The sequence below is a fragment of the Perca fluviatilis genome, chromosome 19 (genome assembly GCF_010015445.1).
Source record: "Perca fluviatilis chromosome 19, GENO_Pfluv_1.0, whole genome shotgun sequence".
NCBI lineage: Eukaryota > Metazoa > Chordata > Actinopteri > Perciformes > Percidae > Perca > Perca fluviatilis.
In genome coordinates, this window is record NC_053130.1 from 34,018,119 (window position 1) to 34,035,918 (window position 17,800).

Below are 17,800 nucleotides of genomic sequence, written 5' to 3' on the forward strand. Positions count from 1 at the left end.
TGCAGGGTTCCTCAAGTAATGTGGCCAGAAGCTTTTAGGTCAGGGCTTATTTATGGAGTAAGGTCATTTAAATAAATCAAAAATCAAGAATCTAAATGTCCAGAGTCTGGTTTGAACTGTCGCTCTACATGACGGTATGATTGAGTGTAACCTATTCGGTTTGTTGACACCTCGCACGATTGCACTCTTTTCCATCCGAGCTGTTCACCATCTGAACGACTGCCTGTGTACCGTGTAGAGCTGGCAGACGGAAGCTATGATCAGCTGATGGAGGAGGAGCCGCAAGAGAGGTGAGCCATCTTCCCCCGGCAGAGTGATAGAGCCTGGACGTGAGGGATACGGGAAATCATCTGGGGATCCCGGTGTCAAAGACGATTATGAGAGGCCACTGACAACCAGTGTCAGTCGGGAAGGAGGATATCCGAAGGACTCATCAGAATTTCTGCACCAGAGCGGACTGAGGAATATACCAGATTTTAACGTCAAAGAGGAGGCTCGTTATACTAATACAAAGAAAGGAAAACATTGAGCTAGGAGCGGGGATTAATATCGAAATATGAACCGTATGTGACCTAAGAAAACGCAGAAGTCCAGAAGATTTGCGATATAAATAAGCATGTAGACATGTAGTCGTCTTACAGTACGAAAGGTGTGTAGCATCACCAGTAAATGTAAACAAACAGCTATTCAAGCTAGCTGAAGTTAGCCGATTGGATGGTAGCTTTCTAGTGCTAGCTAATACATATAGCTTAGCTAATATAAGGTAGTTGTATCGAAGCAGAGCGAAGGTAAACCGACCTGAAGAAACCTGTCGTCGGTTTAAAACTAAATCTAACCTCAATATAGTCGTCCGCAGCGGATGACAGTCGTTTGTGGTATCACAGTATGCAGTTATTAGCATAATTAGCCGTTCAGCTAACGTCGGCTAAATGATTTGCATTAGCAGCCCAGCATAAGAACATTAAACTAGCACACTAAATGTAGAACAAAGAAGACATTTGGCAATACTAAAGCGACATGTGTTTTTGACACTGACTCGTTTAAAATATTTTGCTGTGAAAGAGATTAAACACTTCAAGGATTGGTGTAATTTAGCTGTAAATGCTACATTAGATAATCTAGCTAGCTAGATACCCAGTGTTGATTGGCTGAAAAGAGTAAGACGCCGGGATGAAGGAAAACAACGGACTTCTTGAAGATATAATCATATCCCTAGGCAGCGTTGTTGCAACTCTATGTGCATAACGTTAGTGGGTGGACATTTTCATTTTTTCACTCCATACTCTTCGGTCTGTTTGACAGTAACTTTAACAACACTTAGCTGAGTGGGGTGAGGGTGAGTTTTGCTCGTTTGTCCTCTCAGCGGCAGCAGTCGTTAATAGTACGTTACAGCCAAATAGACGACAGGGCCTGCTATTCAAAGTAATGGGCTGTAAAGGGAGCCACAACTCAGCCAGGCAGCATGAAGGGAATTGTTAAATCCATCTAAATGACTAGTAGTTTGATTTGAATATATAAGTACCCACCTCCTAAACATAGGAAAAGTTACGTTAAGTTACTTTTTAATTGTAGTTTTGTTGTGTATATACTCCTACGGAGTATTTAAAGTAGACCCCCCGCATTGTCACTTTGTATTATGTAGCTGTGTTTGAGGGCCCAGCGGTAAGCCTCTCAGCTGTGTTTTGGTTGCTAGTGGCCTCCCCTCCCCCAGTCTTGAGACTCTTGAATCTCCCCGAGTGTTGGACACTGTCCGCCGGGATTCCCCTTGCTTTTTTTGGGGGGGATTGAAGAAAGGCCGTGGCCTCAAGTCGCAGTCCTCTGGACTCCGAAGCAGTTTAAAAAGTGGATGTAATGGAACTGATGTTCGCCGAGTGGGAGGATGGGGAGAGGTTCTCCTTCGAAGACTCGGACCGGTTCGAGGAAGACTCTCTGTGCTCCTTCATCTCAGAGGCCGAGAGCCTCTGTCAGAACTGGAGAGGATGGAGGAAGCAGTCCGCTGGACCCAACTCCCCTACTGTCAAGATTAAAGGTTGGACAAGGATTTATTTGTACACACACACACACACACACACACACACACACACACACACACACACACACACACACACGTCCATTAATTTTAAATACCTTGAAATATTCCGTGTGAAAGGCTTTACTGAGTTTAATTACAACAGGGTTAAGGTCATGGTAAGTATTACCTGTTGCTGGCAAACCTTTATATTATATCTTATTATTCTAACATACAGATCAGTTGGAGTAATACAGTGGAGAAACATATTGGTTAGGGTTGTACTATTCCAAACACTTGGCTGTTGCTGATGTCTATGTTTCAAAGCAGGACTGAGAGATTAGTCACTGACCTTTTTTGGACTTAAGCGAAAGCATATTGGCAGTTTTTCACAAATTAAGCCACAAACTAGTACTCCAGTCACAATCTCATTTGTCATTTGGAAGAGCACTTGTGCTGTGTGTGTATTTGAGTGATTATATGGTTTGTAGTGTTATGGAAGTATCCTGGGAATGTGGAACCCACTGTAGATGCGTTTCCTCAGCATACTGTGTGTGTGTGTGTGTGTGTGTGTGTGTGTGTGTGTGTGTGTGTGTGTGTGTGTGTGTGTGTGTGTGTGTCTCTCTGAGGGGATTGTCCAGAAACTCCTCCATGTTCTTGTTTACTTAACCCATCAACAGGCAGAAAGCCATGTGCTACGGGAACAGCAACCGGTGCAAGTGAATGACAATAACTGCTTTTACATTCAACTACATTTTATTTATAGCGTCAAATCACAACAGAAGTTACCTCTAAATTAGTGTCGTATTGCCAGACCTTCCTCCACAGCGCTGGGGAGGAAGGTCTGGCTAGTCCACAGATGTTTCCCGAATCGACAGGGGTTTAGAATGCCAACACAAAGAAAGTGGAAGGTGAGGGACATCCAGAACTATCCCGTAAATGAGACGTCTCCGATATAGACCATCTTTAAATTAATAAAAAAAAAGGGTATACACACAACTAGAGATGGTCCGATACCATTTTTGCTTCTCGATCCCGACTTGTGTATCGGACGATACGAGTACTGATCCGATACCAGTGTGTCATATATTTTATTATTTTTAACCACTGTATACTACTATCCCTGTATGGATGTGATATTATTTCTATCTTTGTTGGTCTGGCTCAGGTTAAAGTCTTTGTGAAACATGAACAAATACAAACAATGAATGCCACAGAACTTTCTTTTATTATCCAGTTTGACAGTCACTTATAACGGAAAAAGAAATAAACTACTTTAACGTATATACGTATATTAACCGATACCAGCATTTTAGGCGGTATCGGAGCCGATACTGATTTGCTATGATAGCCACAACAAACAGCGTTTGCTCTAGCCAGGAAGACAGCGGTACTGGTACAGGCTGTCATCCGTTCTTTCGGCAAAGAAGTCTCCCTACAGTGGGCGCAAACCGGAAGGACCAAACGGCCCGCCACTGGCTCGTTAGCTAACGTTAGCTTGCTTATTTCTTCCACCCAACATGCCTTTATCATACACTGGTTACCTTAAAATTAGACAAACAAACATGTCACTCATCTGGCGATAGCAATGTGCGTGTGAATTAAACATTAAGTTCTTACATTTTACTAATTTAGAGGCTGGCCCGGCTGGCTGGTAAGCTAGCTAGCTTGCTATGGGGCTAATTGTTTAGCTGTGCAGAGGGCACAGAGAGAGGTCTATTACTGTCTTTATATTAAATATCACAGTGTAGGATATTAGTTTATTAACGTTAGTTTATTTTGTAATGTGTAGGTATGTAGGGATCTTTTAAAAGACATGTTATGTTGGAATAAATATGCCTAAACAAGTAGTTATGTATATCTCGTTTGCCATCTTATGGACATAATGTGCATATATAGTTATTCCAATAGTTTGTACCTGTGTGTTTTTAGAAGGAACATTCAAACGTTTGACAGCTCTGTGTATTGGATGGATCAGATTGTTGAACGCCGTGCCTGTGTTTGCATCTCTCCTCTCTCACTCTCCGGGCAACCCCACCCCCACTTGCTCCCACGTGAACTCAGATTGCCAGACCTATCTCCGCAGCACTGTGAAGACACAGTAATGTGAGCCATTTAAATTAGCTGGATACTGTGGTTGTTAAACATCATTTGCTCGCCGTGTGTACTTTGTCCACAGCAATCCTACCAGTCGGTCCCAAAACGTCCCAGTCGGAGAGTAAATGCTGTAAACGTATTCTTTGTCTTTGTCTTTCATTAAAGCAGGTCTATCTTATTGCATGTTCCCAATTTTTTTTAAAACTTGCAATTTTCAGCATGTGGCTAGGTAGCCAGAAGTTTGTTGCTGTTTCCCGTAGCAAAGGGTTTTTGAGAACGACAACACAAAGAGAGCGGAAGGTGAGGCTTTATACTTCTATTATCCAGACTAGCTCTCATATACAATGGAGGGAGCCACAGCACCACGTTTGGCTACAGTTTTAGTTGTTTATTTGCACAGCTGTATATTTTGTTAAGCAAGAGAGGAAAACCTGCATTTGTACCAGTGTTTTCGTTGGTAAAGTTCCGTTGTGGCGGCTGCCACGGCGAAAAACGCTGAAGGTCAGTAGTTAGTGGATGTAACTTTAACTTCAGTTCTAGGAGTAGGATTAAGTGAGACGGCGCCTGGACGCGGGTGAGAGATGTAACCCATGACTATCAGTTTATGAAGATGACGACAACACGAATTTCATACACAAGGCCTATAACGGCGATGGCCTGTGCATTCAACCCGTGCTGGACTCGTTCGTATGAGTCAGCCGTCACTCAGAGAATCCAGTCTGCAGTGGAGTTCAGACACTAAACTGATAAACTAGAGAAGTGTACAGTAACAGTCGGCTTCATGATCAAAGAAAGTTTTTGTATCATTCACACTTTAGTCCATTTCTCTCTCTCTCTCTCTCTCTCTCTCTCTCTCTCTCTTCTTCAGTCTGTTTTTGTTAAACAGCTGAAGGAGCATTCTCAGAGAAAGGCCTGTTTTTATTCATTATAGTCATTGTAATTATGTAATCATTTACATGTGTTGCAGCTGTATATTTTCAAACAGGGAAGAAAACCCTGTCTTTGCATTTTATTTTGATGTGCTTGTGACATCTCACATGTTGCTTTGACTTACAACTGAACATGTATCCCTCTTTGGAGAAAATATCGAGATATATATTGTTCGCTATTCAGCCTAAAACATATCAATTAGTGCTGTCAGTTAACGCTGTGTGAGATGAAATGGACGCCAATAAGATTCTGAACGGAAAGTTTCTTTTAAAAAGTTGCCAAATGGTTCCATTGACAAGACCAAAGTGATGTGTGTTTTGTGGTTGTGAAATGAGCTATCATCGCAGCTCGTCCAGTCTGAAATACCACCTGATGGCCGAGCACACACCTGATGGCCGAGCACACACCTGATGGCCGAGCACACAGAGCACACACCTGATGGCCGAGCACACAGAGCACACACCTGATGGCCGAGCACACAGAGCACACACCTGATGGCCGAGCACACAGAGCACACACCTGATGGCCGAGCACACACCTGATGGCCGAGCACAGAGCACACACCTGATGGCCGAGCACACACCTGATGGCCGAGCACACACCGAGCACACACCTGATGGCCGAGCACACACCTGATGCCAATTCTTACCCCCCCCCCCCCAGGCGACGAAGCCAGGCGACAAAAGCACAAAGCAAGCCGATCCACTTTTCCATGTTGATAAGAGCATTAAAATGAGAAAAAATAATGGGAATAACCCACCATTTTTAATGGTGCTGGGCAGGTAGTGGACAGTGGCTTTATCAGAGTGAAAGCTGCCTGGGGCTGTGACGGTATAGTTTTTTTCTTTTTTCTTTCTATGGCGGTTAACCGCGACCCCCTTACGAGAGTAGCGTAAGTTAGAGTGGGAATGACAGGGCGCCTTAAGTGAGTGATGTCAGTGCCCGTGTGGCTGCGCAAGGAGAGCCAGCAGTAACGGACAGTAGTGTATGAGTGCCGGTGTGAGGAAAATAGAGAAGAAAAACAGATGGCAAAGATGATGTAAAGTGAGTTAAAAGTGAACAATAAAACAACAATCCTATACAGTATAATGGACTGTCCATCCTCTTGTGCAAAGCTATAGTGACGAGTAACTTAAGTTTTTTCATACATAATCTCTTGAATATAGGATAGAAGACAGTCGATGAGGATACCTACACAACGATTATTGCTCTCATTATTATATATTGTATCACACGACATCTGTTCTCCCCTTGGAATGCGCTGATGGCGGTGATGAGGTCATCTCCGCGGTATTGCGGTGATGCGGTTATCGTCACAGCCCTAAAGCTGCCTACTGCTGGGGTTGAAGGTTTTTCGCCATCGATAGTTTGTATAGGCCAACTGACGAATCTGTCAAGTCCATTTTAGTTATCTAGCCCAATATCACAAATCCCCAATTTGCCTCAGGGGGCTCTACAATCTGTTCACCTTCTCAACAGTAGAGAAGACAAAAAAGAGGAGAGAACAGTCCTACCAAATGCAATGTTTTTAATCCTTATAAAGGAAAGGGAGCACAACAAAAGAACAGGGACAGGTGTGTTCAGAGCCTGTTGGCCATCTGCTGAGCAGCTGCTGAAATAACGTGGGGGAGGGGAATGGTAACAAGTATGGTATGGGCAGGTATATGCTGTGGGGGTTTCATCAGGTGAAATGCACGGCATAGTAATGATTGACTAAGAACTTCCACGACTGAAACTAAAGCTGTGTACAACTGCACGCAAGCACCACTTAAAGGAAGAGGCCGACTTAGTGGGAATGTTGACTTGTCATAGTAGGAAAAGCACAGCTGAAATTGATAACCTTAACAATGGCTCAGTTCCATCAAGTGTCCCAGTTAGATATTTCAGTGAGTCAGCATGACCAATACCAGGGTCTCCCCTAAGTGGAATGCAGCCATCAGTAATGGTTTAATACCAGGGTCTCTCCTAAGTGGAATGCAGCCATCAGTAATGGTTTAATACCAGGACCTCTCCTAAGTAGAATGCAGCCATCATTAATGGTTTAATACCAGGACCTCTCCTAAGTGGAATGCAGCCATCAGTAATGGTTTAATACCAGGACCTCTCCTAAGTGGAATGCAGCCATCCGTAATGGTTTAATACCAGGGCCTCTCCTAAGTGGAATGCAGCCATCCGTAATGGTTTAATACCAGGACCTCTCCTAAGTGGAATGCAGCCATCATTAATGGTTTAATACCAGGGCCTCTCCTAAGTGGAATGCAGCCATCATTAATGGTTTAATACCAGGACCTCTCCTAAGTGGAATGCAGCCATCATTAATGGTTTAATACCAGGACCTCTCCTAAGTGGAATGCAGCCATCACTAATGGTTTTGAATACACCTGTGCTTTTCCTACTATGACATGTCAACATGTCTGCCGTGAAAAAGCTCTATTCCCCGTATCCCCCAGAGTTAGATAAGTCCATACATACCCTTCTCATCTCCGTGCGTGTCGTAACTCTGTCTGACGCACCCACCGTTAGCCTAGCTTAGCACAGATCCTGGAGGTGACCGGCTCCATCTAGCCTACTGCTCCCAATAAGTGACAAAATAACACCAACATTTTCCTATTTACATGTTGTGATTTGTATAGTTACAGGGTGTACAAATAACAAGGTCACATGAGACACAGCCGTCTTCTATCTGGGGGGGATACGGTGAATAAGCTAAAGTCCCAATAAGTCGGCGTGTTCCTTTAACAAAGTACGTAGGGTCATATTTTATTCACACCTGCAACTCGCTTTCCTGCAACATTCACCATGTTTTGTGTCGAAGGCTAGGCGGTATAGCCAAAAAATTTAATCTCACATTTTTTCATACCACACTAACCTAAACGTCTTATAAAAATATACTAAAAAGACACAGGAATTATTTAAATACGTTTTATTTTTATTTCTACAATATAAATGATTTAAAAAAAAAAAGCAAACAAATAAATCTCTAATCAGACTGCCCACAGTGTTAAGCCCAGTTCAGACCAAAGATTCGCAACGTGACGAAACCGTTTTAGAACGTCGCAGGGAAAAGTTTCAGCGGTCTGACCCGGCTCGTCTCAGCTCGACTCAAACCAGCCGATGGTTTCTCTGTGGTCAAGTCACAGAGGCTGGTTTTAGAACGTAAGAGACGTCGCCTGTTTCAACAGCCGATAGAGAAGTCAGCTGGTAAAGTCGGCTGCAAACGATAGAAATAAAATGATCCATAATCCATTTTATTTTGTGTTACAAACAGCTGGTCAAAAGTTGTAGACGGAGCCTCAACGACCTCCCGAAACGCGGTAACGTTATATGGTAGAGAGAGGAGAGGGAGAGGGAGAGAGCCCAGCTGCGCTAGAAAAAGGCAGTGAAGCAGAGAAATAAAACGTGTTTTTGCCGTTTCATCACTAGAAATGCAACTGTAGCAAGCATCTCACTAGGGCTGCTCGATTATGGAAAAAAATATAATCACGATTATTTCAGTCAATATTGAAATCGCGATAATTTAACATGATTACTCGTTGACTTCTGGAAAGATGTTGCATTTATTTATAACACAAAAAAAACACATACGACTGTGAACTTTCCCTTAATACTTTTCCTATTTAAATTTCATTTTTTCATTCAGAACACAAGAGAAAATAAGAGTTTACTTGCAAAACGGAATGAACTAAATAATTGTTTTTCTCAATTATTCTGTTTTTGTGATTATTGGAGCCGAAATCATAATCACAATTCAACTTCAATTAATTGCACAGCCCTACATCTCACTATCACTAACGTTATCCACATTCATATTTAGACTAGAGATGCACCGATTACAACTTTCTAGGCCGATTCCGATTTTCTTTGAGTTAGGCCAGCCGATTCCGATTTTAATTTTTTCTAACCACTTCACAGCACACACAAATATTTATTTTCTATCTTTTCTATAATAGAACATTTTACATTTTGCACAGAACATAGAACATTTATGGAACAGGTAATGGATCACTATAAAATAGAACTATATAAATTACTCCTGGTGTGGGAAATTCACACACATCTAAAGTGCAATGTTAGAACCATTTCCTTCTTTTCACATCCAATATCACACTAAAGAAATGTGATTTTGGTTTTTGGTGTCGTCCCTCCATGCCCTAATTTTTCCTTGCAGCTGTTGCATATTGCAAACTTGTTATCTTCTGCACACACGCTGAAGAATGTCCAAACAGCTGACATGTTGCAGGTTAATTCACGAGGTTCCTACATGTGGGAGAATGGCGCCGACACGCGCTTCACACCGCGAGCGGGTACGCGCCACACACGGCGGAGAGAAAGGAAAAAGAGAGCGTGCTGTCGCGTCCGTGTGCGCGCGCGTGCGTCCTTGAGAACTGTAACTCTATAACTTATGTTGTCTGTTAATTGTAGCGTTGACCGGCATGAAATCGCCATATGTCAGACTGATCTGCCAGACGCCGGTCATGGCCGAGCACGTGAAGCACGGCCAATTCCGGTCACCGGCTGCTCTATCGGTGCATCTCTAATTTAGACGAAACAAATTTAGCTGCAAAAAGCCTGGAAAGTCTGAAGTTAGAACGGAAGTACAAAGATTGGTTGTTATGGAGATGATACACCGTCTCGTCTCATTGGTGTAAACTGGCAGCTTTCAGAACGCTGCAGACAAGTTTCAACTCATTTCAACTTTGAATCTTTGGTCTGAACTGGGCTTTGTTTGCAAGTGATCAGGTTGGGTTTGTGTGGTAAGGGACCAAAATTTGGCACCAATTGAATTATGACTCGGTCCTCTGTTGGTACCAACATTATTGGATAAACCAGGTTTTCGGTTATTCCTCTCTTGCTGATTGAAACAGCATGGCTAATCCACTCGTTATTTCAGCTCAAAAGTCCACTTGGTGTCATGGTGACGGATGAAAAATGAGGCTCGTTTAGAATTAGCTTTGCAGTTTTGTTGCAGCCAGCGTAATAAAGATAACTTGCTCCTCTATCATGAGCAGCCTGTCTAATCTCCACTCGGGTATTACACATCATGTTAAACACACCCATGGCCCGTGTCTTCTTTCTGCCTACTCGACTTTGCAGCTTTGTTATCACCTGATTGCCTTTGATGTCACAAAACTGGAAATGAAAAATGGACTTGCAGCACACAACAAAAAGGAGTGATCGGTAACCCATCAAATAAACATAGATTTGGACAGGTGCTATGAAGAGCAGACTGAGTGCCTTTATCGGTGAGAGAAGGGAAACAAAGAAAGCAGGGTACAGTCAGTAGAACTGGGGAGCAGGGAGGGAACGAGGAAGGCAGCGAGACAACTAGTGACCCAGTGAAAAGAGTGAATGAGTCCTCAGCTACGGGAACAGCTGTCGTAGCGGCTTCCCTCTGTGCTTGCAGCTGATTGGTGGACAGCTTGCTGTCATTAAGCTGCAACAGCCAATCATAGGCTAGCAACATGGATTCTGTTACTACCCAGCCAACCCTCTCTCTTCAGGGTTTAGCTCTTTACTGTTCGACAGTCAGACTGTCCCAGTTGCTCCTACTGTAATGTACAAAAAACGTTCAAATGTAGACCACACACTCGGTCTCCCCTGCAGGAATTCTATTAAGATGATGGAGATCAGTCAGGCTGCAGTTTTACAATACTACCCCCAAATTCAAAAGACCACAAATAATGACATAAATGTAATCTTTTCACATTTAGTAGTTTACTTTTCATCCTTGACTTGTTGCGCAAAAGGAAAGCATTGAATGTGTGAAAAAGAGTAGTTAATAGAAAAATAAGTAGTACAAACTGTTAATTGACATTATTAGTGACAGCAGAAGTTGTAATAGTGAGTGGTGAATTGTTGGCTTGGAAATCAGTTGCTTAGTATAATATAAAATATCTATTTTACATGAAGGTTAATATGGTACTTGACATTTATTTCATGAATTAGTTACATTGTAATTGCCTCAGCAATACAGGGCTGCAGCACTGGATCTGTTGAGGCCGAAACCTTATTAGCACAAGCAAAAATACTGTAGCTCTAAGATAAAAGCACCAAAAACACGACTGTCTAAAACAACAACTGACACATGTATATAGTTTTTATTTGTATGAATTATGTAATTTAACAACACAAGACAACAAACCGATAAGTTCATAGTATCAGCAGAAAGTCAAAGATAAAAACAAGAAAATGCACATTCACACACAAATGTAGTTTAGTAGTGTGTTGAGTGATACATGTCATGGTGAAAGACAAGCCAGTTGTTGAGCTTACAGCTCTGGAAGGTTTGTCCTCCTCAGACTCTCGGTGAAGTCAGTGCAACAGTAGCTCCACACTGTAAACCCAACTGCTCAAATTCATTTCATTGGAGCAAGTACTGTTAACTTAAAGGACAAATCCAGCGCAAAATTAACCTATTTATCTAATTAGCTGATAGCGCTAGTCGTCGGGGAACTGGTAAAGTAAAAAGAAATCTCTATTTCTATACCACTAACAAGGCTCAAAATAGCACCACACTTCCACGGTAGCATAATGAGGGTCCCTACATGTAAACCCAAGCATTGAGAACTTTGTAAGTGTACAGACAATTTATTAAAAAGATAGTTTATAAAGACAGTACCGTTCACGTATACAGGCGGGCACCATCTTGGGAAAAGAGTCACGACCAGTCGAACGGCGAACGCTGTGCTTGAGCTATGTTACTGGTTACTGGTTGCACGGCGTTCGTCGTTCGTATCTGTCCCTCCTTCTCTCCTGGAAGGCATTCATGTTGAAAATGTCTTTTATTAGGAGTAACCCCTTGAGATGCAGCATCTTGTTTTCGAGGGGGTCCTTAACAATAAATAAATAAACCGTACAATCATATGTAGACACAACAAAACGAAAACTGACACAAAAACAGACCAAAAAAACCCAATCATAATCAGTCAGTCATAATCAAGTTTGAGGCAGAGTAAGAATGAAACTGGATATTGATAATCTTAGAAGAGGTGTTATCATGGTATCGTAGAGGATTATGGACCGGTACAGTTGGTACTGTAATGGGGAAACAGGGCATTTTTAAAGGAGTGGAGAGATAGAATGGATCGAATGTTTACAGGTATTCATAGTGACATAATGGGTCCTATTTTAATGATCTAAGCGCACGGCGTGGAGCGCAGGTTCATTTAGGGCATGTACGAATCCACTTTTGCTAATTTTAACACCGGGCGCCTGGTCCTAAAGGGTTGTACTTAGTGTCTTCATTAATCAGAGGTGTGTTTTGGGCGTAACATGTAATCAACCAATCAGAGATCATCTCCCATTCCCTTTAAAAGCCAGGCGCGTTTGGACCTTGGAGCATTGCTGTTATGATGGAGGATTTGCACCGTAATATTTTTATTTTTAATCTTTTGCATGTTTGTGTGTGTGTAACAAGCATAGTGTGCGCGCTGTGCACGAGCCTTTTAATTTGCTGTTAAAATAATAATGAAATGCTGCGTTATTGACTTTAGACCAGGTTTTTGTTGGTCAATGGCGCGATCACTTCCCACTGCCTCAAGATAGCAATACGCCCAGAATGCACCTGAACACACCTCCCTGTAAGCGTAAACTCGTTTCCGGTCAAATGGCCTTTTGAATGGGAGTGCTAGGGGCACTACTATGATCTCATCAAAGTCACTATTTTTAAAACCCGAAGAAGGCTCTACACATGAACTCAGCATTGAGAACATTGTTTGTGTTCACAGAGTTTACTAAAAATAAGGTTTTAATAACTCACTGTAGCTGTTGGTTTTTCCGCTCTCCCCCATCTTGCCAGTCAAAAAGAGTCGATCCCCGAATGTGAATGAAAGGACTCCATAGGAAGAAATGTCATTCTTATATGAGGCTCCTTTTTCAACTACCAGGTCAATATTGTTTTTCACTAACGACAAAACAACAAATTATCCGTGCATTCTATGGAACTAAGCTTTAGGAGCTTCCCATCTTTTCTCTCCTCCCTCGACTATTTTTGACTGGCGAGATGGACGGCGACCGGAAAAACCAACTGCTACAGTGAGTTGTTCAAAACCTTTCTTTTTAGTAAACTCTGTGTACACAAACAATGTTCTCAATGCTGAGTTCATGTGTAGAGCCCCTGGTGATACTTGGAGCAAAGTCTCATGTTGTGTCAGCCTGAATTAGTTTCTAGATAAATTCAGAACTTGAGAGCAGTCCCAGTACTGTAATGAAAGGAAGGAAGACAAGATTGGCTTGGATACGCTCACACGTCGACTGAGTGAGTTTTGAGTTTACACAGGATGGATTATTTTGCAGCAAATGCTTCAATATTGTTACAATGTGGGCGCCCGGATAGCTGAGTTGGTAGAGCGGGCGCCCCTATATACGGTTTACTCCTTGACGCAGCGGGCCCGGGTTTGACTCCGACCTGCGGCCCTTTGCTGCATGTCATTCCCACTCTCTCTCCCCTTTCAAGTCTTCAGCTGTCCTGTCAAAATAAAGGCCGAAAATGCCCCAAAAAATAATGTTACAATGCAAATTACTGCTTTACATTTATATTCTGTAACAAATCAATTTGCTAAGTTTATAACATTGAAGGCATCATTTAAGATAGGGGGTGGGGGGGAAAAATCTTATGTATCGTGATTTTTTTTTTTTTTTTTTTTTTTTGTGTGGGGCGATTTTTAAAAACGATTTCTTTTCTCCAGAATCAATATTTTTTATTTTATTTATTTTTTACCAATGATTCACCTAAATATTTTTTGTTTATACGGTACATTGTATCAGTTTCCAGCAAAAAAGAGTAAAAAGAAAACGCAGAATATGTAGTGTTCTGTACTTCTTTACAAATTAAATAAATCTCATGATATATTGTCTCTAGAAGTGTATTATTCAAGTTTTCTTGATACTATCCAATGGCAAGTACTTCTAGAATCGCAATAAATGAAATTCGCGATACAAATCGTATCGCCGCCCATGTATCGTGAAAGAATCGAATCGGGACAAAACCATGTGGTCCCAGCCCTGATTTAAGCTAGCCATTTCAGTCATAAAGTAACCGTTCTTTTTTTCTTCACCTAATGCACTTGAAGCAAGCACCTGATTTTGAACTTATGTGGGAAGAAAAGCCTTTACACCAAGAATGGCATTATATGAACGGTGTTTAATTTTTTTTATTTACCTCCATATTAGGTCAACGGCAGCACAAGAAGCTCTGTAATCTGAGACCCATTACTTCTCTCAGTGGCAGACCACTGTGCTCTCAATAAGACTCCTGTCATTGTGGTTATGCTTCACATTCTTCACACACATACACACACACACACACACACATATATATATATGGAGGTAACATAAAAAATGAAACTGCCTACGTAGCTTTTCTGACTATAAAAACCTAAACAACGCTGTGTGTACATCAGGGCAATGTTTATTTCAGAATGTGCACTGCATCGGTGTGAAATAAAAATATATATATATATATATATATATATATATATTGGCAGAAATGGTTTTTGCTTGTTTTGGATCCGACTGGCAAGCATATTTGAACAAGTTAAGCAAACTTTGTTGTCTTTTTGACATTTTTCCCCTGAGTGAAATTATGGTATAACAGCAATCACAACCAGCACAAGAGCTTGTGTCACTAGAAGTGCAGCGCCGCGCTGTTGAAGTGCCTCCCCCCCCGTCCCTCTCCCCCCTCCGTCTTACCCTGAAAATTCACCTCAAAACGCATCGGAAATGCAAACACAAGATTTTTGTGGAACTTCAACGGGGAATAAAGACTAACAAGACAGATAACGACATTGAACACTACACAAACAATTTTCATTGTGCTTCTGTTGTTCCTGATCGTTTACATGCTTAGCTAAATAAACGATGGATGTATTCAGACAACCAAGGAGATGTAATCATTATGTCGTGCTACTAGCTAGCTACTAGCTAGTGCTAGCTACTAAGGTTAGCCTGCAGTTTGGTGAACATAGCTTCTCTTAATAACATCCATGGCTTCATCTCTCATCCACATTACAGGCTTTACAGCATACATACCATGGACGTATTAATAGAAGACATGGTAAATTACAACCATAAGCATTCTCCATTATTACAGCTACAGGACCTCGGGAGAACAGTCATATGAGCATCCGCAGTGCAGTCTGCTCGCGTCCATTATGCACGTTCATAATGCCTAGTTTAATAATTCTGGATTCGGCTACTAGTGAATGTTAAAAATGTTAAAAACGTGACGTTTTAAACAAGGACCCTTTCAGTGTGCAATTAATTAATAATCTACTCGCATAAATACCTGGACACTTTAACTGCTCTTAACTGCTAATTTATGCTAAATGTCATTTATTCACTGTATAATAACACAATGCCATACACAGTCCTATATATTTATCTTTATTTATCTGTAGTTTATTGTTTTTTACTGTTTATTTACTTTTTGTTTACTTCCTATATTTAGCTAAAAGTTTGTTATTCTTAAACTGTATTTTCTATACTGTATTTTTTTATACCTCTTTATTTTCTATACAAGTGTTTTGTAAGCTGCTGAAATCTGCTGCTGGAAATCTAATTTCATTTCACGAGTCATCTCAAAAGGATCAATAAAGAAAAGTCTAAGTCTTAAGTGTTGGGGTTGGTAAGTTGGTGTACCCCCCAAAAAATGATCCGCTGAAATATAGAAGTTTCTTTCGCCATGCAAAGTCTATGTGAAAAGTCTTTCTGGGCCATGGTGTGCAGTTCAACCCTTATCCTCTAAGCCCATGTTGGCTTTTACACAAGACTCTCTTCCTGGGGGCTTGGTTCGCACAAAAAAAAGAATGACCAGGGGTCTCATTTATAAACGTGGCGTACGCACAGAACGGGGCTGTAAATGTGCGTACGCCAACTCCCACGCAAAGGTTGTGATTTATAAAAAACTAACTTGACGGGAGAATGTGCGGTCTTCCATGCAAACTCTGACCCATGCGTACGCACATTTTGGAGACAAAATAGGAATTGGCGACGCAGATGGTGAGGTGGTGAACTGAAGTCAGACTGCAGAGAGTAGATGGGAATAAGATTACTCGTAATATTTTCTAGTATTGATGCCCCATGCACATTCTTTCACTCCATATCATCCACGTTACCATGAAGATGAAATCCAGCAGTGTTATTTGCGCTTCTACTGAGTGATAACTGTTCCATAAAACACCTCCAACTCAAATCTTAAATAAAAATGTGTTCTTAATGTTTAATCGGCGCTGTCTTGCCGTCACATTGTCCGCTACAGAGTGCAGGAGGAGGAGTTGGCCCGACTGCATGGAATACAGGATAGCATCAAATATTCTACCATTAGATAGCTGCAGAACACTGTGTAAATAACTAAATATCTGTCTTTAAAACTGTGCATATATCATCAAATGTGAAAGTCTGAAAATACAGCTGTTAAGCTCTCGCGCAATTGTTACCCTTAATGTCCTCGTTATCAGTCCGAACTTTAATACTTTTGTGACAAAACCTTCATGAAGAAAAGTGTGTTTACTTTATTTCGTCTTCAAATTGTATCTCGGGGTGGGGGGTACCACTAGTTGATGCTGTGATTTTGGCAAGGTGTTAACAATCACAAATTCTTGTAAACATATAGATACTGCGGTGAACCCGTGCGTAATGCTGCATGATGGCACTGCTGGCCCTGCAGGAGGACTACGCTGGAAGAATCAGGAAGAATCAGGAGAGAAAGAGACTTCAGGGACCATGACAATAATGCCTGCTGTTTTGGACGTATTATTAATACATGTAGTCTATAGATCAGGGTTCCATACACTGTGCAGCAATTCCTGAACGTCTGAGAAGTTTTTTGTTTTTTCTCCGCCAGTCATCATGATTCGGTGTAACAACTGCCAGGGTCATTCATATACTGATCAGCATTCACGAGGTGCTTTGCATTGACTATTTATGGTTAAAGATGGGCATGTACAGGGCGGGATAAGAGGCTGATCCACGTATGCACACTTGTAGGTAATCTGATTTATAAAGGGAACATAGCTTACAGGTGTGCCGATTTGTAAAAACTACTTGAATTAAAGCTGCGAGCAGCGATGGACGGGCCCTCGCGCCTCTGCACGCGTCGGGGTTACCGGCGGACGCCGATCCTTGCGACCGTACATTCGCTCGGCACTCAGACGCTGCAAATCGTCACCAATGAAAAGGGAACTCCCTGCCGAGTTCAACGATACCTCACACAAGACTCTACGTCATACGGTTCATCAGCTGTGAAAGGGGGCTTGGCTAAAGCATAGGGGGCGGGCCAAACCATTACCAATGAATAAGGACGTCTCTGCTGAGTTCAATGATATCTCACACAAGGGTCTACATCAAACGGATCATTAGTTATAAAAGGGGGCATGGCTAAAGCATAGGGGGCGGGCCAAACCAACACCAATTAAAAAGGAACTCTGCTGAGTTCATTGATACCTCACACAAAGGTCAACCTTAAATGGTTCAAATGTTATGAAAGGGGGTGTGGCTTATGCTTAGGGGGCGGGTCAAACCATGACCAAATAAAAACGAAGTCTCTGCTGAGTTCAATGACACCTCACACGAGACTCTACCTTAAACGGTTCAAATGTTATGAAAGGGGGCGTGGCCTGAGTAAGTGGGCGTGGTCATATTATAGGGGGCGGCTCAGTATCACATGTAGACCACACATTCTAAGTTTCCAATTTCCAAAAGTCAATTTTGGCCTGTATGTGTCCTCAGGCCTGGACCCTTGACAATGGTGAGAAATTTCGGGCAGAT

The 17,800-nt window shown here is 41.9% G+C and overlaps 1 protein-coding gene across 1 annotated transcript in view; it reads left to right on the plus strand.

The window, feature by feature from the left end:
* Positions 1-258: 258 nt before the first annotated feature.
* The window catches only part of zswim8 (zinc finger, SWIM-type containing 8), a 64,247-nt gene continuing 46,705 nt past the window's right edge, over positions 259-17,800 (plus strand). Inside the window, 1 exon segment of the mRNA XM_039783495.1 lies at positions 259-2,029. Coding sequence (XP_039639429.1) covers positions 1,852-2,029 — 178 coding nt within the window. The 5' untranslated portion in view covers positions 259-1,851.